This window comes from Macrotis lagotis, chromosome X, assembly GCF_037893015.1.
Source record: "Macrotis lagotis isolate mMagLag1 chromosome X, bilby.v1.9.chrom.fasta, whole genome shotgun sequence".
Classification (NCBI taxonomy): Eukaryota; Metazoa; Chordata; class Mammalia; order Peramelemorphia; family Peramelidae; genus Macrotis; species Macrotis lagotis.
The window spans coordinates 139,349,563-139,372,380 of NC_133666.1; the positions used below are offsets into that span (position 1 = coordinate 139,349,563).

The 22,818-nt window shown below is 35.3% G+C and overlaps 1 protein-coding gene across 1 annotated transcript in view; it reads left to right on the forward strand.

The window, feature by feature from the left end:
* Positions 1 to 22,405, forward strand: part of LOC141502634 (cytochrome P450 3A24-like) — a 59,146-nt gene extending 36,741 nt beyond the window's left edge. The window contains exons 6-13 of the mRNA XM_074207445.1: positions 3,486 to 3,574; positions 6,875 to 7,023; positions 8,321 to 8,448; positions 9,077 to 9,161; positions 10,382 to 10,542; positions 12,971 to 13,197; positions 15,814 to 15,976; positions 18,434 to 22,405. Of these exons, the coding sequence (XP_074063546.1) occupies positions 3,486 to 3,574; positions 6,875 to 7,023; positions 8,321 to 8,448; positions 9,077 to 9,161; positions 10,382 to 10,542; positions 12,971 to 13,197; positions 15,814 to 15,976; positions 18,434 to 18,529 (1,098 nt within the window). The 3' untranslated portion in view covers positions 18,530 to 22,405. The remainder of the gene's footprint in view (positions 1 to 3,485; positions 3,575 to 6,874; positions 7,024 to 8,320; positions 8,449 to 9,076; positions 9,162 to 10,381; positions 10,543 to 12,970; positions 13,198 to 15,813; positions 15,977 to 18,433) is intronic.
* The last annotated feature ends 413 nt before the right edge of the window (positions 22,406 to 22,818 follow it).

Here is a 22,818-nt window from a genome sequence, read left to right on the forward strand (position 1 = left end):
TGCTAGCTTTACTGGAAGACAAGCAGTTTAACTGAGGAGTGAATAAACTTTTAAGGAGAATGTAGGGAGATGCAGGGAGACAGGGGGAGATGTTGATGGTAATTAGGGATATGCAGATGAAGAATAGCAGCTCAAAGACTTAATCCCTTCTGGCTAAGGCAGGGATTCATTGTTTTATTAATAGGAATTTATCTTTTGCCTGGGGAAAAATGATTTACTGAGTTCTCCTCAGGAGGGGGCAAGGTACTTTCCTAAAAGTTCATGGAGCTCAAAAATCTCATAGCTTGGACAATGTAAGATATATGGTCAGTGAAAAGGAAAATAGATAATTATAAAACACTTTGCTGTCCAATATTTCTCCTACTTCATTAATACTTTATTTACTTTCCTAAAAATTCAAATTAGCTAATGGTTTATTTCATTTTTCCCCCACAAAAATCAATTCCTACTTTTATTCACTTTCATAATTTCTACTTTGGTATTTATTGAAGTTTTCAAATTTTTTGGTTTTCTATTCTTTTGTGGATGAAATAATTCAGAAATATAAAGTTTTCCCAATATTATCTTTTGTTACATTTCCTTAATTTTGATTGCCATATTGTTTTCATTAGTTTTGATAAAATTGCTATGTCTATGATTTCTTCTTTGACCAACCAGTTTTTTAGGATTATGTTAGTTTGTCTCCAATTAACTTTTAACTCTTTCTTCAGTGGACTTTATGAATATAATTTTTATTGTATTATGGGCTATATTATGTATTTATTATTTCTGCTTTTCTGTCCACCCACCCATCCAATATCTGGTCAATTTTTATTAAGGTGCCTTGCTGTGCTGAGGAGCTAGACATATCTTTCTAGCTCCTCAGCACTACATCTATGTATGTATACATACATACATACATACATACATACATACATACATATATTTGCCAAATGGAAAAGGAGATACAAAAGTCCACTGAAGAAAATAATTCCATAAAATATAGAATTGAGCAAAGGGAAGCTAATGAATTTTGTGAGAAATCAAGAAATAATTTTTAAAAAAACTAAAAGAATGAAAAATTAGAGGAAAATGTGAAATATTGGAAAAACAATTGACCTGGAAAATAGATCCAGAGAGATAATTTTAAAATTATTGGACTACCTGAAAACCATGATCAAAACATTAGCCTAGATAGCATTTTTCAAGAAATTAAGAAAAACTGCCCTGATATTCTAGAAGCAGAAGATCAAATAGAAATTGAAAGAATCCATTAATCACCTCCTGAAAGAGATCCCAAAATGGAAACTTCCAGAAATATTATAGATAAATTTCAGAACTCCCAAATCAAGAAGAAAATTTTGTGAGTACATTTGTTATAATGAAACAATTTAATTATTGTGAAACCATAATCAGAATAACACAAGATTTATCAGTTTCTACATTAAAGGACTATAGGACTTGGAATATAATATTCCAGAGAGCAAAAGAGCTTGAATTACAACCAAGAATCAACTACCTAGCCAAGCTGAACATACTCTCTCAGGGAGAAAAAAAAAAATGAACATTCAATAAATAGGGGAAATTTCAGACTTTCCTGATGAAAAAATCAGAGTGAACAGAAAATTTGATCTTCAATTATGAAACTCAAATGAAGTATAAACAGAAAAGACAAATCATTAAAGGAGTTGATATTGAACTGCTTATATTTCTGCATGGGAAGGCGATACTATTAACTCATGTGAACTTTTTCATTTATTAGGGCAATTAGAAGGAGCATATAAAGAGAAAACATAGATGAGAATTAACCATGGAAGGATAATATATTAAAAAGATGGAGTTAAGTGGTGAGATAGTAAGGTACTGGGGGAAGGGAAAGGGGGGAGGTAAGTTATTTCACATAAAAGTAGCATTTACAGTGAAGTGGGAGAGGGAGAAGTTGAGGGGGAGTGAGTGAACGTTATTCTCATCAAAAATGGCTCAAAGAGGGAATAACATATACACTCAATTTGGTATAGAAATGTATTTTACCCCAGAGGAAAGTAGGAGGGGTAAGAGATGGGAGAAATGGGGGGCAATGATAGAAGGGAAGGAAAATTGTGGCAGGGAGTAGTCAAATATAAAACAATTTGAGGAGGGAAAGGGTGAAATGAGAGAGAGAATAGGAAAAAATGGGGGTGGGAGGAATAGTAAGGTGGTAAATACAATTAGCAATGGTAACTGTGGGAAAAATTTTAAAAAAAGTTTCTCTAATAAAGACCTCATTTCTCCAACATAGAGAAATGAGTCAACTTTACATATATAATATATATATATATATATATATATATATATATATATATATACATATACAAATATATACATATATACACACATGTATATATAAGAGCCATTCCCCAATTGATAATGATCAAAAGATATGAACAATTTTCAGATGAGGTTATCAATGCTATCTATGGCCATATTAAAAAAATGTCCTAACTCATTATTGATTGGAGAAATGCAAGAACAATTTGGAGGTACTACTTTATAACTATTGGATTGACTTAATAATAGGACAGAAAGGGAAAATGACAAATGTTGAAAGGAGTGTAGGGGAAATGGGATATTAATGCACTTTTGGAGGAGTTGTGAAATAATTCAATTCTGTAGAGCAATTTGCAACTATGTCCAAAGTGTATAAAACCATGCCTACCCTTTGACTCAGATATGCCAATACCAGGTCTATATTTCAAAAGAGATGAACAAATAGGAAGGAAAAGGACCTATATGTTTAAGGATATGTATAGCAATTCTTTTTTCTGGTGGCAAGGAATTGAAAATTGAGGGAATACCCATCATTTGGGGAATGACTGAATAAATTGGTATGTGATGAAGATGCAGTGCTATTATTCTATAAGAAATGATGAGCAGTTTGCTTTCAGTAAAATCTGGAAAGACTTACATGAGTAGATGCATTGGAAAATGTACTTTATATAAAGCAGTATTATAGGATGATCAGTTGTAAATGACTTAGCTTTTCTCAGCAAAACTTCGTGACAAGATGACTTGGACTTATGATAAAAGAACACTATTCATCCTCAAAGACAAAGTTGATGGTATCTGAATGTAGATTGAAGCTTACTTCTTTTTTCTACTTTATTTTTTCTTGAGATTTCTTTTGGGGGTGGTCTATCTTTACTTTCACAAAAAACTTGTTTTTTCAATGATTGGAAATGGGGTGGGAAGAAGGGAGAGAATTCAGAATTCAAATTTTTAAAAAGAATGTCAAAAGTTGTTTTTTACATGGAACCAGGGAAAAGTTTAAATTAAATTAATATAAAAAATTTTTCAAATCAATTAATGACAATATGTTCTTCATTCAATTAAGAATAGTTTATTTTCTTTACTATGAGGAATTAAACTATTATTATGCTGGATGAACCCAATTACCTAACATAATCAGCTATATACCCTGTTGGATATTCTAGCAATAATGGACTGATTGACTTTGGTCTGGGTTTCAGATGTATCCTATTATCAAACACCGTGGAGATGTCCTGGTAGAATACATTGAGAAGAAAGTGACCAAAGAAGAGTCTGTAAATACTAAAGAGTAAGTATGAAAATCCAGGGTTTGCAAGGAAACAGGGAGGCAAAAGACAAGACAGACACATGGAGACAGACATTTTTCTCTAGATATGTAGATTACTCTGAGCCCACATTATATTGAAGAGTTTTAAAAGATGGATAATATTGGTGTGGGAGATAATGAAATCATTGTTCTCACCTACAAGGAAGGCAGTATGGCATAAAGGATAGAAGGCTGACTGAAAGATCTAGAAGACATAGATTTAAATCTTGCTCTGTATAAAACTTCTCTGTGACATTGGGCACCTTAATTAAGCTCCCAATATCCTGGCAAGTTTCAGAAGAGTTGTTATTTTACACTGATAGAAAAAGTTTTAATTAGTCCCTAATAAAAGAACTCCACCAAAAAATTTAAATAGAACTTTATCTGTAAGGGAAGTCTCTATCTAGTTAGAAGAAATTTCTTCTACAAAATCTTTGATGATTTTTCCCTACAGTCCAATTTTTAATCTGAACCAACATAGTGAGATTTAGAAATAGGGCTTCCTTATGAATCAGATCTTTCAGGAGTTTTGGGAGATTTCCTCCTTAACATCCCTCATTTCACTCTGCTCCCAATAATCATAAAATTATCTTTATTGACTTAAATTCCTTTAAAAGTCCCTCATTCTTCTAGGTTAAAGCTTTGATCCATATTAGAATGCAGATCTGGAATGTGAATCTGCTGGAAGAGGCAACTAATTCATAAAGTCATTTCTTAATTTCCAGAGCAAGCTTTACTCTTGATAAAAGGGGGTCTGAGGTGTTAAGAAGGGCTAAAAGTGATGTAGAACTAAGACTATGGGTGCTATGGTACAGGGGAATAAGTGCTAAATTTGAAGCCCAAACACCTTAGTTCAAATCCAGGACTAGGATGACCTTGGATAAATTGGCTAACCTCTCTGGTCTTCAGTTTCTTCATCTAGTGAATGATTGGGCTCAGAATAGGTAGTCTTCGAGTTCCTTTACAACTCTAAAATTATACTTTCAAATTCAAATAGTGGTTCTGCCCCCTTAATGACCTTGGCAAGTCCTCTTTAGGTCTCAGTTTCTTTGCTCCTTAAATAAAATGGATAGACTAGTCAGGAATTCTTAATTTGGTGTCAGTGAACCTTTAAGAGGACTGGGTTTAAATTTCAAAGGATCTGTGACCATGGATGCAAAGATTGCTATGTTTTTATTTTCACTAATGTTCCATTGAAATTTAGCCTTATGAATGACTGGTCAAGAGTGAGAACCAGAATTTTTAGTTCAGACTTAACCAATTATATTAGGATGTTTACCTCATAGAACTGTTCTGGGAAAATTCTCTTCAACTTTTGTTGTAAACTTGCAGGTGCTAGATAACTGTTGGTTATTCTTATGATATGTGAAAATATTTTTGTAATGGTAAAGAATCAGAAAAGATAAATTGGTGATAATTCTGGCATGGTGAACTCTCCTCGCCTCCCCTGCCCCCAACCACATCACAATAATTTCTGACTTAATAAATGAGTTTTATAGAGTTACAAAGGATAGACATATAGAAGTAGTTTATACAGTTGCAAAGTAGGATTTGAACCAAGTAGGATTTGGATGTACAAGTCCAACATTCTATCCATGGCTCCAGAGCTATCTCTGACCTTAAAATTAGTAACAGAAAAAAATGTCCTTGCAAAAACTTTTCAGGTCTTCAAGGGTATGGAGCAAAGTGGCTGGTTTTGTTTTTATTTCAAGGATACACAGAGCAGGCCTTTCTATAGTTTTCCCCAGCTTTAAGTGAAAACATTTTCATCTATGAGCATACTTGAAGGTTTTCAGGGCAAAGTAGTTATCTCAAGTGACTCCACAATTCCAGTCTCAAAAATGTGACTCCTTTAATGCTATGTTATAGTAGGGACATATTCTGTTATATGTCAGAGCATTTTTCTTAAGACCCAGTACAGATGACTATCTTAGGCAATATATAGTGGATTAGAGAGAATACTAGACTTGTAGGTAAGCTAGACATAATTTGAGTATTAATTCTTCATCTGACTCTCCCCATCTGTAAAATAGACAATAATACCTGTAGAATCTAATTGTCAGAGTTTTTTAAAATAGGTCAAATGGGATCAGATCCTTTGCAAAACCTTAAAGCAACATAAAAATGTCAGCTATTTTTATTAATATGCTAAAAGGCTGTGAATCCATATGGTCTAATTAAACTTGTTTTAATTCAAGAATTATTTACTGGGGGTAGGTAGACGGCACAGTGGAAGGGCACTGGCCCTGGAGTCGGGAGGATCTGTGCTCAAATCCAGTCTCAGAAACTTAATAATAACCTAGCTGTGTGATCTTGGACAAGTCACTTAACCTTATTGCCTTGCAAAAAAAGAAACAACAAAAAAAGAGAAATATTGACCATTTGTCATATGTTCCCTTCTGAAGGAAATATATAGCCAATCAGCAACATCCTATAACATTATGGGACAGAAAAGTATAGTCATTTACATGAGAAGGGGTTTAGATAGAGGCAGTCAAAGGAAAAAATATTATTTATAATACAAGTATGAGGATCTATTATTGGAATAAGAAAACATACATACACTGTTCAAGGGCAGGAGAAGAGAGGAATAGATCAAGTAAAAGAAAGGTCCTTTTTGACAAAACTAAAAGGGGAAGTTTTGTTAAAAAGGACCTTTCTTTTACTTGATCTATTCCTCTCTTCTCCTGCCCTTGAACAGTTGATGATAACATTTGCTTAACTTTGTCTTTGCATAACTTTTTAATACTTTATTTCACCTTACTTTCTACTATTAGGTCAATAGGTAGTTGGTTCATTAAGATAGTATCAAAAAATATTGTAACTCCTACTTTTCTGTCATGCATCTAGAGTGCCTTCTATACCATATCACAGAATTCTAGAATCCTAGACTGTCAACCTGGGAAGAAACTTCAGGCAACATATTAAGATCATAGAGTTGAAATGATAAGGGAATTTAGGGACCATTGAATTATACTGCTTATTTTCCAGATTAAGTAACTGAGGTCCAGAAAGGACAAATGGTTTATCTAATGTCACTCAGATAAACAGTGACAGGAGTGCAACTAGAAGCCAAGTCTCTTGACTCCACTTTCCTTGGATCAAGATATGAATGTGTATAGGTATACATCAGTGTGTGTGTGTGTGTGGGGGGGGGTAAAAATCCTTAGCACAGAGCTGGATAAAGAGTGAATGCTTAAGAAAAGCTTAAAAGATAGTCTGAGAATCTTAAATCCCTGCCAACTTTTGTTTTTGTAATTAAAATTCTTTTTTTTCCTACAGTATCTTTGGAGCCTATAGCCTGGATGTCATTACCAGCACTTCTTTTGGTGTGGACATTGACTCCATTAACAACCCCAATGACCCCTTCCTGGTCCGCATCAAGAAGCTGCTCTCCTTCAGCTTTTTAAGTCCTCTGCTTATCTTAATAAGTACGGGATTGATTCCCCATCAAAGCACCAATATCAGTGCCCACTCATAACCTCAGACTTTTTATAGCTCCACAATAGTAACTCAGTTTCTCAAAAGTTGGAAAGGGTCATATTCCTTGCCCCAATATTCAAGTAAAACTAAAGACCTTTGAGGGAAGTGTCCTAGGCATAAAGGACAGACTGTAGTTCTTTCTGAACTGACTAGGTAACTCAGTAGATACATTGTTGAATTTGGAATCAAGAATTGATATCAAATCTTGACTCAGACATGGTGGGCAAGTAGCCTTCATTTCTTCTTCTTAATATGGGAATCACAGGGTTCATACCTCATAAGGCTGTGGTGAGAATCAAATGAGATAAAATATGCAAAGTGCTTTGCAAATCATAAAGCACTGTGTACATGCTAGCTATTTTTAATATGGAGTTATATTTTGATGGAACATTTGGACTGATAAATTGGAAAATCAATCTAATCTAATAGGCATTTGGTAAAAGTCTTCTGTGTAAGGCACTGTAGGAGAGGCTGTGTTTAAAACTAAATCAAACAAAAAAGTCTCTAATTTCAAGGAACTTATATTCGACAAGAGATTTTTTAATTTGATCTTTTCTATGTTTATCTCTGTGTTGCTATTTTGGATTTTCTTGGCAAAAATACTAGGGTGGTTTGCTGTTTGTTTCTCCTGGTGACTTTCCAAATAAGGGAACTGAGACAAACAGGTTTAAGTGACTTGCCCAGGGTCACACAGATAGTAAGTATCTAAGGTCAGATTTGAACGCAGATTTTTCCAGGAACAATCTAGCTGCCATGCTACAGGGAATATGACATATAAATTTTGAACTGTTTAAAAATCTATGTATATGTAGCTTTATTCCAATTGAATATGTGTTTTGAAGTCAGGTACAGTTTTGTTTTCGTCTCTATTTCCCGAGCATTTTATAGATTTTTATATTGCAAGCATTTATTAGCTTGTTAAATTAATGTACATGATAAGAGGAAAGGGAGACCACTCACACATATGGCAGGATAAGCAGTAGAGACTTTCCATAGGAGATGCAATGTAGTCTGAACCAATAAGGAAGAATTTTTAGAAATTGAAATGAAGAGGAAATTAACTCTGGGAAGCAAGGGACATGCAGGCATGAAGCTGGGAGATGGAGTGTCAAATTCAGGAAATGGATTGAAAGACAGGCTAATTTGACTAGAACTTAGGATCTATAAACTACACAAAACCAGGACTATGATTTTTATACACTTTATAATATTATACTGATTGGTTTCTCTTGCCCTTTTCTCTAGTGGTCTTTCCTTCTCTTATACCTATACTGGAAAAAATGAATGTGAATCTTTTTTCTAAAGAAATAATAGACTTTCTTGTGAATGCAATGCGATGCATCATGATAGATCGGCAAAAGAGCAAAACCAAGGTAGGTAACCCTAGAGTATGTGGATCCAGCTTTGCTGAAATTTATTTCAGAATATACTTGATGCTGTGGGAAAATGTAGCCAACTAAAGGTTCAAGCAAACATGAAAGAATTCATTTAAAAGGCTGACTTGGAGGCAGGTAATGGAGTTGAAAAAACTGAGAATGCATATTCAGTTTAGATTGTCTTCTGATATAAAGTACAGTGTAGTGTACAGGTCAATAGACCTGAGTTCTGATCTTCATACTGCAAGCAAGTCAATACCAGTGTATACTCAGTGAAGTTGCCTATCTTCTCTGAAGTCTGGTTTTCTCATCTGTAAAATGGGGGAGATGAAAATAACATCATTCCCAAGACTCTTCCTAAATCTGTCATCCTGTGATATTTTGGTGTGTGTGTATGTGTGTGTGTGTGTGTGTGTGTGTGTGTGTGTGTGTGAGAGAGAGAGAGAGAGAGAGAGAGAGAGAGAGAGAGAGAGAGCGAAAGAGAGACAGAGAATCTTCTTCATTGGATCCTGTTATTGATCAAACCACAGAAAAAGATGGCATTCATGGAATGAATGATGCAGCTTATGTGATTTTAGCCATTTCATCTTGATTTCCACTTTTCTGAACCTGTCTCTGTTTCTAGGATCGGGTGGATTTCCTGCAAATAATGATGGATTCCCAGGTCACAAATGACCCTGGATCTAAGGGAAAGGATAACCCTCCAAAAGGTAATGTCATGGTGAGAGTTGCTAAATATGAATAGAAGTATAAACTCAGTAATTCTAACAATAGTCCATTATAGTCAATTCATGATTTCAAATGAAGTATTTTCCAATGAAACTTTAGAGTTCAGAGACTTGAGTCCTAGTTCTGGATTTATTGGTAACTGTGTGACCTTAGGTAAACTCACTTAACTACTGACCCTCAATCTATTCCTCTGTAAATGAAGATGTTGGTCCCAACTCCAGAAGTCTATCATTCTAATATTATTGTTTCACCATTCTGCTCCCATTGCAAAAATCCTCACCAGATTATTGTAGTACTGTTCCACTCAGCAGAACTTTTTTTCTACCAATTCTTTTTTTTTTCCAAGGTTTTAAATTTTACATTTTTCTTCCTCCCTCTCTTCCTCCCTCCCCCCAAGAGAAGGCAATCTGATAGTCTTTACATTTGTTTTCAAGATATGCATAGATCAAAATTGAATGTATTGATAGTAACATATCCTTAAGGAAGAAAGAAAATATTAGAAATAGCAAAAATATGTAAAACTTAAGATGACTTTTTTAAAAAAAATTGAAGGTAATAATCTTTGTTCTTTGTTTAAACTCCAGTTCTTTCTCTGGATACCGATGGTATTCTTCATACCAGATCCTCTAAAATTGCCCTTATTGTACTGATTGAGTGAGCAAGTCCATCGAAGTTGATCATCATCCCATGTTATTAGGATATACAATACTAGGGTATAGGTTTTTCTGGTTCTACTCATCTCATTCTCAGCTGAATGATTTCATAAAGCCTCCATCAGCAACCAATTAAGATTCAGCTTCCAATTCATTTCATCTATATCAGATAGACATTTAAGCAGGACTAGAGAGGGGTAGCTAGGTGGTGCAGTGAATAGGTCACTAGCCCTTGAGTCCAGAGGAGGTTAGTTCAAATCCAGTCTCATACACTTAATAATTACCTAGCTGCATGTCCTTTTATGCTATCAGCAGACAAAAGTAATCAAGTCACTTAACTCCATTGCCTAGCAAAAATAAAAATAAAAGGACCAGGGAGAAATAATAAATTTAACATGACATTTTACTTTGATCAGTCAATGACCTACCGTATCCATCCAAGACTCAAAGTTAAATATTTCCTTTTGGCTGTGAATTGGGGTACTATCCAGGGTCCTGACCATGGACAACTTTTCTGTCACACTTCTAACTTAGTTCTCTCCTTAAAGCTCTGACAGAAATGGAGATTCTTGCTCAAGCAGTTACCTTTCTTTTTGCTGGCTATGAAACTACGAGCACAACTCTGAATTTCATTTTTTATAACTTGGCCACCCATCCTGAAATCCAGAAGAAACTCCATGAGGAGATAGATAGTACTCTACCTAATAAGGTAAAATGGACATGTAGTATTTATTTACTCAAATTACTCAATTAACTCAATCCAATTAACATTTAATATATAATTGTATAACATTGTTTATTACCTAGAATGGAATAAATCTCTCTCTCTCTCTCTCTCTCTCTCTCTCACTCACTCTTCTTTCTCTTTCTCTGACTCTATCTCTGTCTTTTTGACTTTCTATCTCTTCTGTCTCTCTGTCTGTCTCTCTCTTCTTTTAAAAACATTGAAAATAGGGGTGGCTAGGTGGCGCAAGTGGATAGAGCACCAGCCCTGGAGTCAGGAGTATCTGAGTTCAAATACGGCCTCAGACACTTAATAATTACCTAGCTGTGTAGCCTTGGCCAAGCCACTTAACCCCATTGCCTTGCAAAAAAGCCCCTAAAAATTGGGAATATAATAGTACTAGAATAGAAATGGAAAGACATCTATTCTCTCCCATCTCCTTGCCTTCAAGGAGAGTAATGGTACTGACAGGTTCTCCCAAGGTTAATAATTCTTGCTAAGTCTTAAAACAAAAATAAGTCTAAACACTGTAAGGATAAAGACTGAACCTGTCATTTTTATGGTGCAATAGTGAATAGAACTACTAGACAGCAACTTCTGTCCATGTAGGTCAGTCAGCATCTTTATTGTAAATCATAACCATGGAGAGATGCCTAAAGCTCTGAGAGGTTAAATAAATTGTTCAGGTCATGCAGTTAGTATGCATTAGGGTAGAGACTTGAACTCAGATCTTTGTAGCTTCAAAATCTATTCTAGTCACTTTTCCATGATGCCTCTCAAGCCTAAATATGCTGTATAACATAGGGTTTCCCATAAGTGAGACATTTTTATGCTATCAACAGACAGAAGGAATCAATTAACTCCAGACAATTATCATTTAGTAACCAAGGGAGTGTATATTGAAGGCCACTATGGACCAAGCATGGTGAGAGAAACAAGGCAGAACACAAATCAAGACTATTGCTAACCAAGGAACAAGGGACATTACATAGATTACAGATGATATGAAAGACTACAGAGGTTGCAGGATGATCAAGCTTGTGAAAGAAATAAAGCAAACTCATTCTTGATAAACAACATTTTCTGGAAATTGCTGCTAGAGAGATAGAGGAATCCGTCAAAAGTTCTCTTGGGCTCCAAATAAGAACCACTGAGTTCTCTTGGGCTCCAGATGAGAACCGCCCATGCAAAACTATCTCCCATGGTAAATGTCTAGTACCAGTGTTGTCTATTTAACCCACAGCAGTCTAGCCTTATTGATACAAGGGGTGCAAAATCGATCTGAATGCCTATTTTCCAAGAAGTAATAATGTATTGTAATGCATGAAGTAATTGCTAATAAGCTGGCAGTGTTGTCCGTGAAGGTCCTAGGAGGGAATGTTTAATGACTAGATAATGATTCATAATTAGAACAGCTATTGTAAATAAATGAGTGCTTCTAAATTATATGAAAACTGTAGATTACAGTTATTTCAAACATTTTCTTTATAAACTCCTTTATATCATTCATTTGTTTAACAACCCCATTCTTCAGAGACTCTTTGTCCAAGGGAACTTCCAAATTATTTACTTCTGAACTGATGACCTTTTAAAATATAGTTGCACAAAGTGAACAACATGTTGCAAAAAATGTTCCATCAAAACTGATAGAATAAATTATTTCAAAATTTCACCATCTCTCCAGCTACAGAAATATTCAATGTTTATCTTTTGATTGAAGGAAAGGACAAGAATTAATGGAAGACCAATGAATCAATAAGAGAACTATAAATGAATGAATAAATAAATGAATGCCTTGTTGGTTGTTGCTACCATGTCCAGGATGCTACCATAGTATTATAACTGCAGTGAGGTAGAAAATAAACATCTATTATAGCAGTAACAGGATAGTACTTAGCATGAATTCTGCTAATTTAGGAATGATCCCAATCTTTTCTCAGGGGCTTGAACTATATTTTCAAATACTCAGTATCACCCAGAGCATGAGACCTGAGTTCATGGTCAACAAATGCTTCTTAAATAGTTAACTGGCATTTATATAATATTTCAAGGTTTGCAAGGCACCTAACAATTAGTGTATCATTTTATCCTCATGACAAGATGAGAAGCTGATGCTATTTTATTCCCATATTTCAAATGAGGAAACTGAGATATTTAAAGATTTAGCACTTTGCCAAAGTACCTTTGCTAGGCATCTGAAACTGGATTTAAACTCAGATCTTCTTGACCCCAGGTCTAGGAAACTTTTAACTGTACTGCCTCACTGCCAAATGAGTTTATTAAAATAATTAGACTGGATTATTTCTTTTGGTGCCCATCATTGTGCTTGGAGCACTAACTTGTATGTAAGCAAGCATTTGATAAATATATGGTGACAGATTTCATTTCTGCAAATATTGACTTCTCTCCTCAGGGAACCCCTACCTATGATATCATCTTCCAGATGGAATATCTCGACATGATAGTGAATGAGACACTCAGGCTCTTTCCCTTGGGAGGACGCCTGGAGAGAATCTGTGAGAAAACTGTTGAGATCAATGGGATAACCATTCCCAAAGGGACAGTGGTGATGGTCCCTGTCTACGTTCTTCATCATGACCCAGAGTACTGGCCGGAACCTGAAGTGTTTCGCCCTGAGAGGTTAGTGAAGGGAATTCTACAGGCTGGTTGACTTTAGAGGGCAACATTTTGAGACTGTGGGAAAAGGTAATCAGGATGCTTCCATGGGACATGGATCACAGTTGGTCTCCCCCAGGATCTCCAGCCAGGGAGTCTTTATAATGTGGGGCCATATACTGTGCATTGAATTTAATTAACTGCTTTGAAGAAAATGACAATGAAACCAGCTTTGAGCAGCTTTAACACTGAGGGGTTTATGGCCAGATATTAAAACCAAAGCCATGGAGAGACTGGCTCAGGGCCAGGTAAATCAGTAACAAGAAAGATAAAGATGTGCTGAAAATAAAATTTAACTCCCCAGCTGTGGTTATGAGCAAGTCTTATTCTGGCATCACAGCAGTGGGGTCAAAACTTGACAAATGATCCAGGAACCAGTGATAGCAGTAGAGACCCTGGCAGCTGAGAGTTGAGCAAGATTTGGAAGAGGTTGTAGAAGTATTATGTGTAACCAGTTGGGGACACATGCGGATGTTTGGACAAAGTTCAGTATCTTCTCTGTACAAGTCCAAATGTTAGCAAAAAAAATTTAAGGTGGGGGACTGGACCTATGATTTCATTGGTATAAGGAACTCCCTCTAATAATGCAGCTAAGTAACTTCTCTGAAATGTAAAGTCTTAGAGTTCCTAGAAAGTTGAGATGTTAAAATACTTGCCTACAATTAGACAGCTCTGTGTAAGAGGAACAACTTTCACTTGGTTCTTCCTGGTTCTGAGTTTTATCTATTCACTGTCCCATATGCTACTACTACTAATAACAACAGCAACAAATCATTAGTTAATGGAAGAAATGGGACTTGAACCTGGATGGGTTGATTCCACCAAGGGCTACTTTTAAACTTGCCTTACAAATAAATATGTTTAAATAAAAACAAAAAAAAGAAAGAAATCTGTTTGTGTTTCCCTTAAACAGAGGTTTTTACCTAATACATAAATGGGGATAAGTAAAAAGCAGAGTCTGTATGCACAGAAATTCTGAAACAAATTCTGACTTCTGAGACAGCTGAATCATGACCCAGCTGGCTCTGCTTAACAGCCAAGTCTATACTAGTTCTAACTCAGGATGGTTTTATGACTGGTGGCACTGAGAGCCTTTCCTAGGGTATGTATCACGGAGAGTTTTCCTGAGCTTTATGCTGCTGAAAAGGGAGACCAGCAGCTGGAACTATAGGGAAACCACAAGATTTAGAGAAAGAGGTAGTGATGCCAGCTGGTGCTAATAAAGACTTGAGGTACTTTTATATATATATGCAATCATATTTAAAAGGATGGGGACAACAATCTGTTTTTTGGTTGTCTAGCAACAATGACTCCATCTCCCTTTATACATAGTGTATCTCTTCCCTTTCCATCAAGCTACATGTAGTACCAATGCCTTTTTTTCTTCAAAATTATTTTGATGCTCATTTTATACCAATTTTTACATGTATTAAAAAAGTTTTTCCATGGATATTCCTGTCTACAATCAGAAAAAATGACTGTCCTGGAGGGAGAGCTGGGTGTTTCCTGTTCTCCTCACCTATAACAATCTACTTCATGCTTCTGTAACCCCAAGAACCTCTTCTGAATACAATGCATACTAAAATGAAAAGAATGTTGGCTTCGGAGTTAGAAGATCTGGGCTGGAATCCAGCCTCTGTCACTTACTAGGTATATGACCTTAAACAGTCATTTAACTTTGAGGATAAAGGGGGTTCATTTTCCTCCTCTGTAAAATGAAGTAGCTGTATTAGAAGGTCCCTTCTAGTTCTGACATTCTATGATCCTATTTATGCTATAATCTATGTATCTATGACTACTAAATGTATAGTGTTTTGATAAAAACTAATGGAAATTAAAATTTGGCATATGTAGGGACCAATAGCCTTCTCCCCTTTTATTTATTTTTCTTTCAGTGAGAATGCTGAAATACTTATCCACAATCAACCTGCAATTCTCATAGGAATGACCTAATCTGAACTTTTGTACACCACCCTTAGACCTAATACCTCTCAAACTCAGGATCCAGCCTTCATATAAAAGAATCATCACATCAGTCAGTCTTACACATGCTGCCTTGAGTGAGCATCATTTCAAAATTGGGTATGGAGGGCAGCTAGGTGGCATAGTGGATAGAGCACTGGCCTTGGAGGCAGGAGGACCTGAGTTCAAATCCACCCTCAGACACATAATAATTGCCTAGCTGTATGACCTTGGGCAAGTCACTTAACCCCATTGCCTTAAATAATAAAAAAAGAAAAATTAAAAGTAGGAGTCAGCTGGTTGATGCAGTGGATAGAGAACTGGCCCTGGAGTCAGGTGGACCTGAGTTCAAATCCAGCCTCAGACACTTAAATAATTACTTAGTTGTGTGACCTTGGGCAAGTCACTTAACCCCATTGCCTTTCAAAACCCCCCAATAAAACAAACAAACAAAAAATTGGGTATAGGTATGGTTGATGAATCTTCCAAAAGTGGAAAGGAGCAGAAAAGAGAAAGAGGGAAAATAAGTGGAAAGTCCATGAGTTGGAACCCAATTAGAAGTCCAAATGGTTTTTACCTTCTCTTGGCCTTTTGTTTCACCTTATTCTTTGAAATCAGGTTTGATCGAGAAGGCAGAAAATCCATGGACCCTTATGTATTCCTTCCCTTTGGAGCTGGCCCTAGGAACTGTGTTGGAATGAGGTTTGCTTTGCTGACCTTGAAGACTGCCTTGGTCATGGTCTTACAGAATTTCACAGTGGAGCCCTGCATAGAGACCCCGGTGAGAGAAATCATGATCTCTCTTGGTAAATGGGACGTTAAGGGATTTTAACTCAGAATGTCTAAGTATTTAATAGGCCAAGCCAGTATGTAGATGATGCATACTCCTCTAGGGACATTTAGTTCTCCTATTTTACTTTAATCAATTTTTCCCATTTATTGATGCTTTTTAAAAACATATTGCATTTATCTCTAAATATGCCCCACCACCCAGTGAACATTCCTTTGTAGCAAAGAATCAAGAGTGGAAAACAGCTCAGCAAAAATACTAACATATCAATCACATCTGACCATATGTATGCAGCATTTCTTACCTATAGCTCCCCAACTTTCCAGTGGAAGAAGGGAGGTGCTTTTCTCTTGGCCATTATAATTTCTCACCATTCAATATTCTTATTATTGATTGGAAGGACCTCCTGAACCCAATTCATTTCTCCTTATTTTATAGACTGAATTGTAGGAGCTATTAAGACTACTGTTAAATTGTCAATAGCAGGTCCTCTTCTTGAAAAACTTTGATGACTCCCTACTGCCTACTAAACTGAGTCTGAATTCCTTGACGTGACTTGCAAAACACTCAAACTGGCATCATTCCATCTTTCCAGATTTGTCTCTTATTACTCCTCCATGCTGTAGTCAAATGTGATTGTTTGACATTCTTTAACCCCTCCTGTGTTTTTCCAACATAGTGCCTCTTCCTTTGCTATCCCTTTTACCTGGAATTCCCTTTTCCTGGCCCCTTCTCCTGGGTTCTCTCTGTTGAAATGGCACCAATATTTTAAGGCTTTTCTATCAATTGCCTCCTTTATGGAGATTTCCCTGAAAACCATACCTTATCCCACTTACACACACACACACACACACACACACACACACACACACACACACACACTCCCCCACACACATAATAATAATTTTGTTTATATTATTCTCATAACTTTTATCCCATACTGTCTTAATGTTTTTATACTTGTCTTATCCTATGCATTAAATAAGTTCTTGTTGATAAAAAGAAGTAATCATCATCTTTTGGTTTTCCTCTCAAGTGCTTAGCATTGTGCCATATGCATAGTAGGCATTCAACTAAATAAATATTTGTCATATTGAATTGAGTAGAAATTTAGAACTTGAAAGGACCTATAAAACCGTAGTCACAGACAGTTCTCAGAAAACCTTCTTTTATTCTTTCTTCAAAGCTCCCAAGCCAAGCTCTTTGAACTGAGGAGAGCAGTGTTCAGATCATAAAAGAGTTAAGAGCATAGGTGTCAAACAATCCATGCAACCTGCAATGCTTTTTTGGAATTCCAGATTAGAATATACTTGTGAAATATTTAATAAAATTTTAAAAATATGCACACTAGATTAAAAGGCATATAAATATATTTCTATATATGTCCCCAAATTAAAATATAACTATGAAATATTTTTAAAATAAAGAAAATTTAATAAAGCAGAGATCACATTATATCTTGAAACTAAGTCAATATGTAAACAGTATGTATCCTTATGTGTAGTTTAATGATCTCCAATTTCTATTTGAATTTGACCACACTGGTTCAGAGAAAGAAGGAATTGCGTCATGAGACTCAAATGAGAGGATGACTATAAAGCATTTTGCAAACCTTAAAATGCTATGTAAATGCCAATTATAACTATTATTATTATTATATATGCAATATTTAATCTATAATAACACATGATAAACATAATAATCATTATTATTAGTCTATAGTCATTAAGTATCCAATCTAGTGATGACTTCATTTCCTGACTCTTCAACTACACACCACTCAGGTTCACATTTATTTTGTAATATTATGGGAAATGTTTAATAACTGGGTAGAAATAGGAAGCAGAATGTGTGCACATTTGCTCTTAAGTTTGATCTGCATTATTAACATTTTCAAAAGTCTAGACCATCACAAGTACAACAAATCAAATCCTGATTGGTAGCAACTACTGGTTTCTGAGTTTTAAATTCTCACACTGAAAATTTACAATCATCAGAGCCAGTGAGGTCTGTCTCCATACACCCCTGCCCAGACCCATCACACACATGTTATTTCTCCTCATTGAAATGCACAACTTCTTCAACTCATCTGTCTCCTGGAATCCCTAGATTCTTTCCAGGTTTATCTTAAATGTTCTTCCTATTTGAGGGCATTCCTAATGCCCTATTCAAGTTATTTGTGACCTCCTCCATATACAAATCACTTAATATTTTCTCTCTGTGTGTCCATAAACACATGCACATTTACTTATTTCTGAACATGTTTCTTCTTCAATAGAATGTCAAATTTGAGAGAAGGGACTGTTACATTTTGATTTTTGCATTCCCTAGCTTCTGAGATAGAAGCTTCTAGCATCTCTAGTGACTAGCATATGGTTGGTAATAACTTAATTTGTGCTTATAAAATACATCAAGTAACTCAGTACATTCCATTTGTTTTCTCTACAGATTCCTTTGGAATTAGACACAAAGGGTTTTATGAGAACCAAGAAGCCAATCATTCTGAAGTTTTTGCCTAGATCAGGACTTGATGCTATAGAATAGAAATCAAGAACTTGTTGGCTTAAAAAGAAGATTCTTCACTCTCCTTTATCCTTTCATCATTTCCCCAAAATCCATTAAAAAATAAAAAGAATTGAGAACTTTCTATGAAAATGCATATGATATATAGTTCATTTGAGATACCATGTGACACAGTATATAGAATGTTGTGTTCAAATCCTGACTCTCATACTTACTAGTTATGTGATCACGTGTAACTCACAACTTCTTCAAGATTCAATTTTCTCATAGTAAAATGGGAATAATAATATCTATAGTACACACTTCACAAATTTTTGTGGTCCGATATGGCAATGTGTAGATAATTAACCTTTTTTAATGATAACATTAGATATCATATGATCAAATCAGGGTGAAGAGAGGCCATCTTTATCAAATTCTGTCTTCAGTTGTAGGGCACTTCTCCCTCTATCTTCCCCCTCTCCAAACCATGTAAAGACAAACCACACCAGAACTTTAAGACTTCAAGTCTTCCCTTTGGGCAACTGTAAATTTTCAAGGATTTTCTAAGTAAACCACAAGAGGGAACATTTTATCTCCTCTTTGACAATATTTATGCTTTTAACTTCTTTTGTCTTCATACTATCATTAATCTTTTCAGAACTGTGCAAAATTATAGAGGGAAGAATTCTGACTTATTACCTCACCCCATCTTATCGCACAAATCCGTCTAAATTATGCTAACTTCTAAGTCTTGATAGTTTTCCATCCACTCTTACCTTAGTTAACCTGTAAATTCCTTTGTACCGAAAGTCTTTTATCAGGCCTCTTCCATGGTGCTTACTGCTCAGAACATTGAACATCCTGTATGCTTCATAATATCAATTAATAAAAATTGTGATTAATGCTATTCTTTCTTAATTTCTATTTTGATATCTGAATTGAAAGAAAGATAAAAAAATTACATCTATTCCATATACCAGACAGTTAGACTGGTACAAATGCTATACAGAATTCCAAAAGTAATAAGAGAGACCAGACACAGGAACACTATACAAAAGCTGTCTGGGATGTTCTTTGAAGGTCAGATTCTGGCAGGATACAATGGAGCACATGAGCATCCTTTGGGCTTACTTGTAACTCCCTCCACTATGAATCTTGGTCCTTCAAAGACTCAATACTAACTCCAGAGTGATTTTACTCACTTGGGCAAATGTTTGATAGGTGAAGAGAGAGGAAGGATGATGAGACTTCCTTATACCAGTATTTTAGATGTCTTTCTTTAGACATTTCTGTAAAGTAAAATGCTTTTAAAGTTAGAGGACCAGGATTCAAATTCTTCCTATAGTTCTTTTTTTTTTCAAGGCAAATGGGGTTAAGTGGCTTGCCCAAGGCCACACAGCTAGGTAATTATTAAGTGTCTGAGACCGGATTTGTACTCAGGTACTCCTGGCTCCAGGGCCGGTGCTTTATCTACTACGCCACCTAGCTGCCCCCTCTTCCTATAGTTCTTATCAATTGTATGACCATGTGTAATTCTTTTAAACATCCTGGATCTCAGTTTCCTCATTTAGAATTTAAAAAGGATTGGGTTATGCTCCTATGACTCAAGTGAATGGATTTGCTTTAGACTTGTGCTAAAGAGGGAAAATAGCATGAAATAGATAGTTCATATAATTCTTTTCTAAGATATTTTAGAATAATTTTAAGAAATTTATCTGTCAATCATAAGAGATCAGGTTCAGTGGCAAGAAAAGATTAAAAAATATGATAAAGAAAATTAACATTGAAATTCTGACAAGATGGTTGAATAGATCAGAAATTTCCAGGTTTTCCAAATTTCCTCCACAGACAGGAGATCAACCAAAACTGAACATAGAGCATCAAATAAAGGAATAAAGCAATTGCCCTCCTAATGCATTTTGAGAGGAATTCAGAGAAGACTCTAGGTGCTTATATCTGGCCTGAGTGCAATGTAAATACTTCTTGCCCACTCCACTGAATTAACAAATAGTAGATTCTGAGAGAAGCAGATTAGTCCTCAAGAAAGTTCACCTCAGAAATTTTTGCCACATGAATTTTTACCTCACAACCTTTTATCTGGGGATTAACAGACTGAGTGGGGTAGACTGAGGGATTCTCTGCTGTTTCTGAAGACTTGGTCTGGTCAGAGCCAAAACATTTTCCAGACAGTATTGGTGGTGACCACGGGTGGCTTAAAGAAGATGAGAGGAGTCCCTCAGGTTGAGCTCCCAGACAGAATTCAGAAAGAACAATAAGTAGGATCTCAAGCCAAGATCAACTTTACCATCAAGTAGAGATTGAATATAGTAATAATAATAATTAGCTGCCAAAATAAAAAAACTAAAATAAAAATGAGTAAGCAAGGGGAAAAGAACCTGACCATGGTAGGTATTTTAATGCTAGAAAAGATGTTGGTTTATATTTAGAGGAAGAAAGTGAGGCTTAAAAAGCCCCTCCTTCCCCCAAAAGTAATATCTAGTGGTCATAAGTCAAAAATACAATATTGGAGGAACTTAAGAAGGGATGCAAAAAATTAAAATACGCAAAGAAAATTATGAAAAGAAAGTTAATCAATTAGAATGAGAGATCTTAATCCTTAAAAAAAAAGAAAATAGTTCTTTCAAAATTAGAATTGAGCAAGTGGAATCAAATAGCTTTATAAGACACCAAGAATTAATATACTAGAAAAAAATAGAAGTGAAACTGAAGAATCTCATTTAAAAAAAGTTACTGATATAAGGAAGAGATCAAGGAAAAGTAATATGACTTGTTGAACTATCTTAGAGTTATGGTAAAAAAATTGATACAGTTTATTTTTCTTTTTTTAACTTAAAATTTTTAGAAAGATTTTATTTTGAGTTTTACAATTTTCCCCCATTCTTGCTTCCCTCCCCCCAACCCTCACAGATGGCATTCTGTTAGTTTTTACATCGTTTCCATGGTATACTTTGATCTCAGTTGACTGTGATGAGAGAGAAATAATATCCTTAAAGAAGAAAAATAAAGTATGAGATAGTAAAATTATATAATAAGATAATGGGTTTTTTTTCCTAATTTGAAGGCAATAGTCTTTGGTCTTTGTTCAAACTCCACAATTCTTTCTCTGGATACAGATGGTATTCTCCATTTCAGACAGCCCAAAATTGTCCCTGGTTGTTGCACTGATGGAATAAGCAAGTCTATCAAGGTTGATCCTCACCTCTATGTTGCTGTTAGGTTGTACAATGTTTTTCTGGTTCTGCTCATCTCACTCAGTATCAGCTCATGCAATCCCTTCAGGCTTCCCTGAATTCCTATCTCTCATGGTTTCTAATAGAACAATAGTGTTCCATAACATACATATGCCATAGTTTGTTAAGCCATTCCCCAATTGAAAGACATTTACTTAATTTCCAATTCTTTGCTACCACAAACAGGGCTGCTATGAATATTTTTGTACAAGTGATGTTTTTACCTTTTTTCATCATCTCTTCAGGGTATAGACCCAGTAGTGGTATTGCTGGATCAAAGGGTATGCACATTTTTGTTGCCCTTTGGGCATAATTCCAAATTGCTCTCCAGAAAGGTTGGATAGTTCAAAGCTCCACCAACAATGTATTAGTGCCCCAGATTTCCCACATCCCTTCCAACACTGATCATTGTCCTTTATGGTCACATTGGCCAGTCTGAGAAGTGTGAGGTGATATCTCAGAGATGCTTTAATTTTCATTTCTCTAATAATTAATGATTTGGAGCAATTTTTCATATGCTTATGGATCACTTTCATTTCCTCATCTGTAAATTACCTTTACATATCCTTTGACAATTCATCAATTGAGGAATGACTTCTTTTGAAAATTTGACTCTGTTCTCTGTATATTTTAGAAATGAGTCTTTTGTCAGAAATACTAGTTGTAAAAATTGTTTCCCAATTTACTACATTTCTTTTGATCTTGGATACAGTGATTTTGTCTGTGCAAAAGCTTTTTAATTTAATGTAATCGAAATCATCTAGTTTGTTTTTAATGATGCTCTCCATATCTTCCTTAGTCATAAACTGCTTCCCTTTCCATAGATCTGACAGGTAAACTACCCCTTGATCTTCTAGTTTGCTTATAATAAAAATCAATACAATTAGGAGAAAATGTTAAGAAAAATTGATGTAACATTCTAAAACCAGAAAGTAGATAAAAATAGAACAAAATCTACTGTTCACCATCTGAAAGAGATCCCAAGAAGATAACTGATAGAAATTTCATACCCTAATGTCAAAATTCAGAGGTTAAAGAAAATACTACAAGCAACAAGAAAAAATTTAAATATCGGAG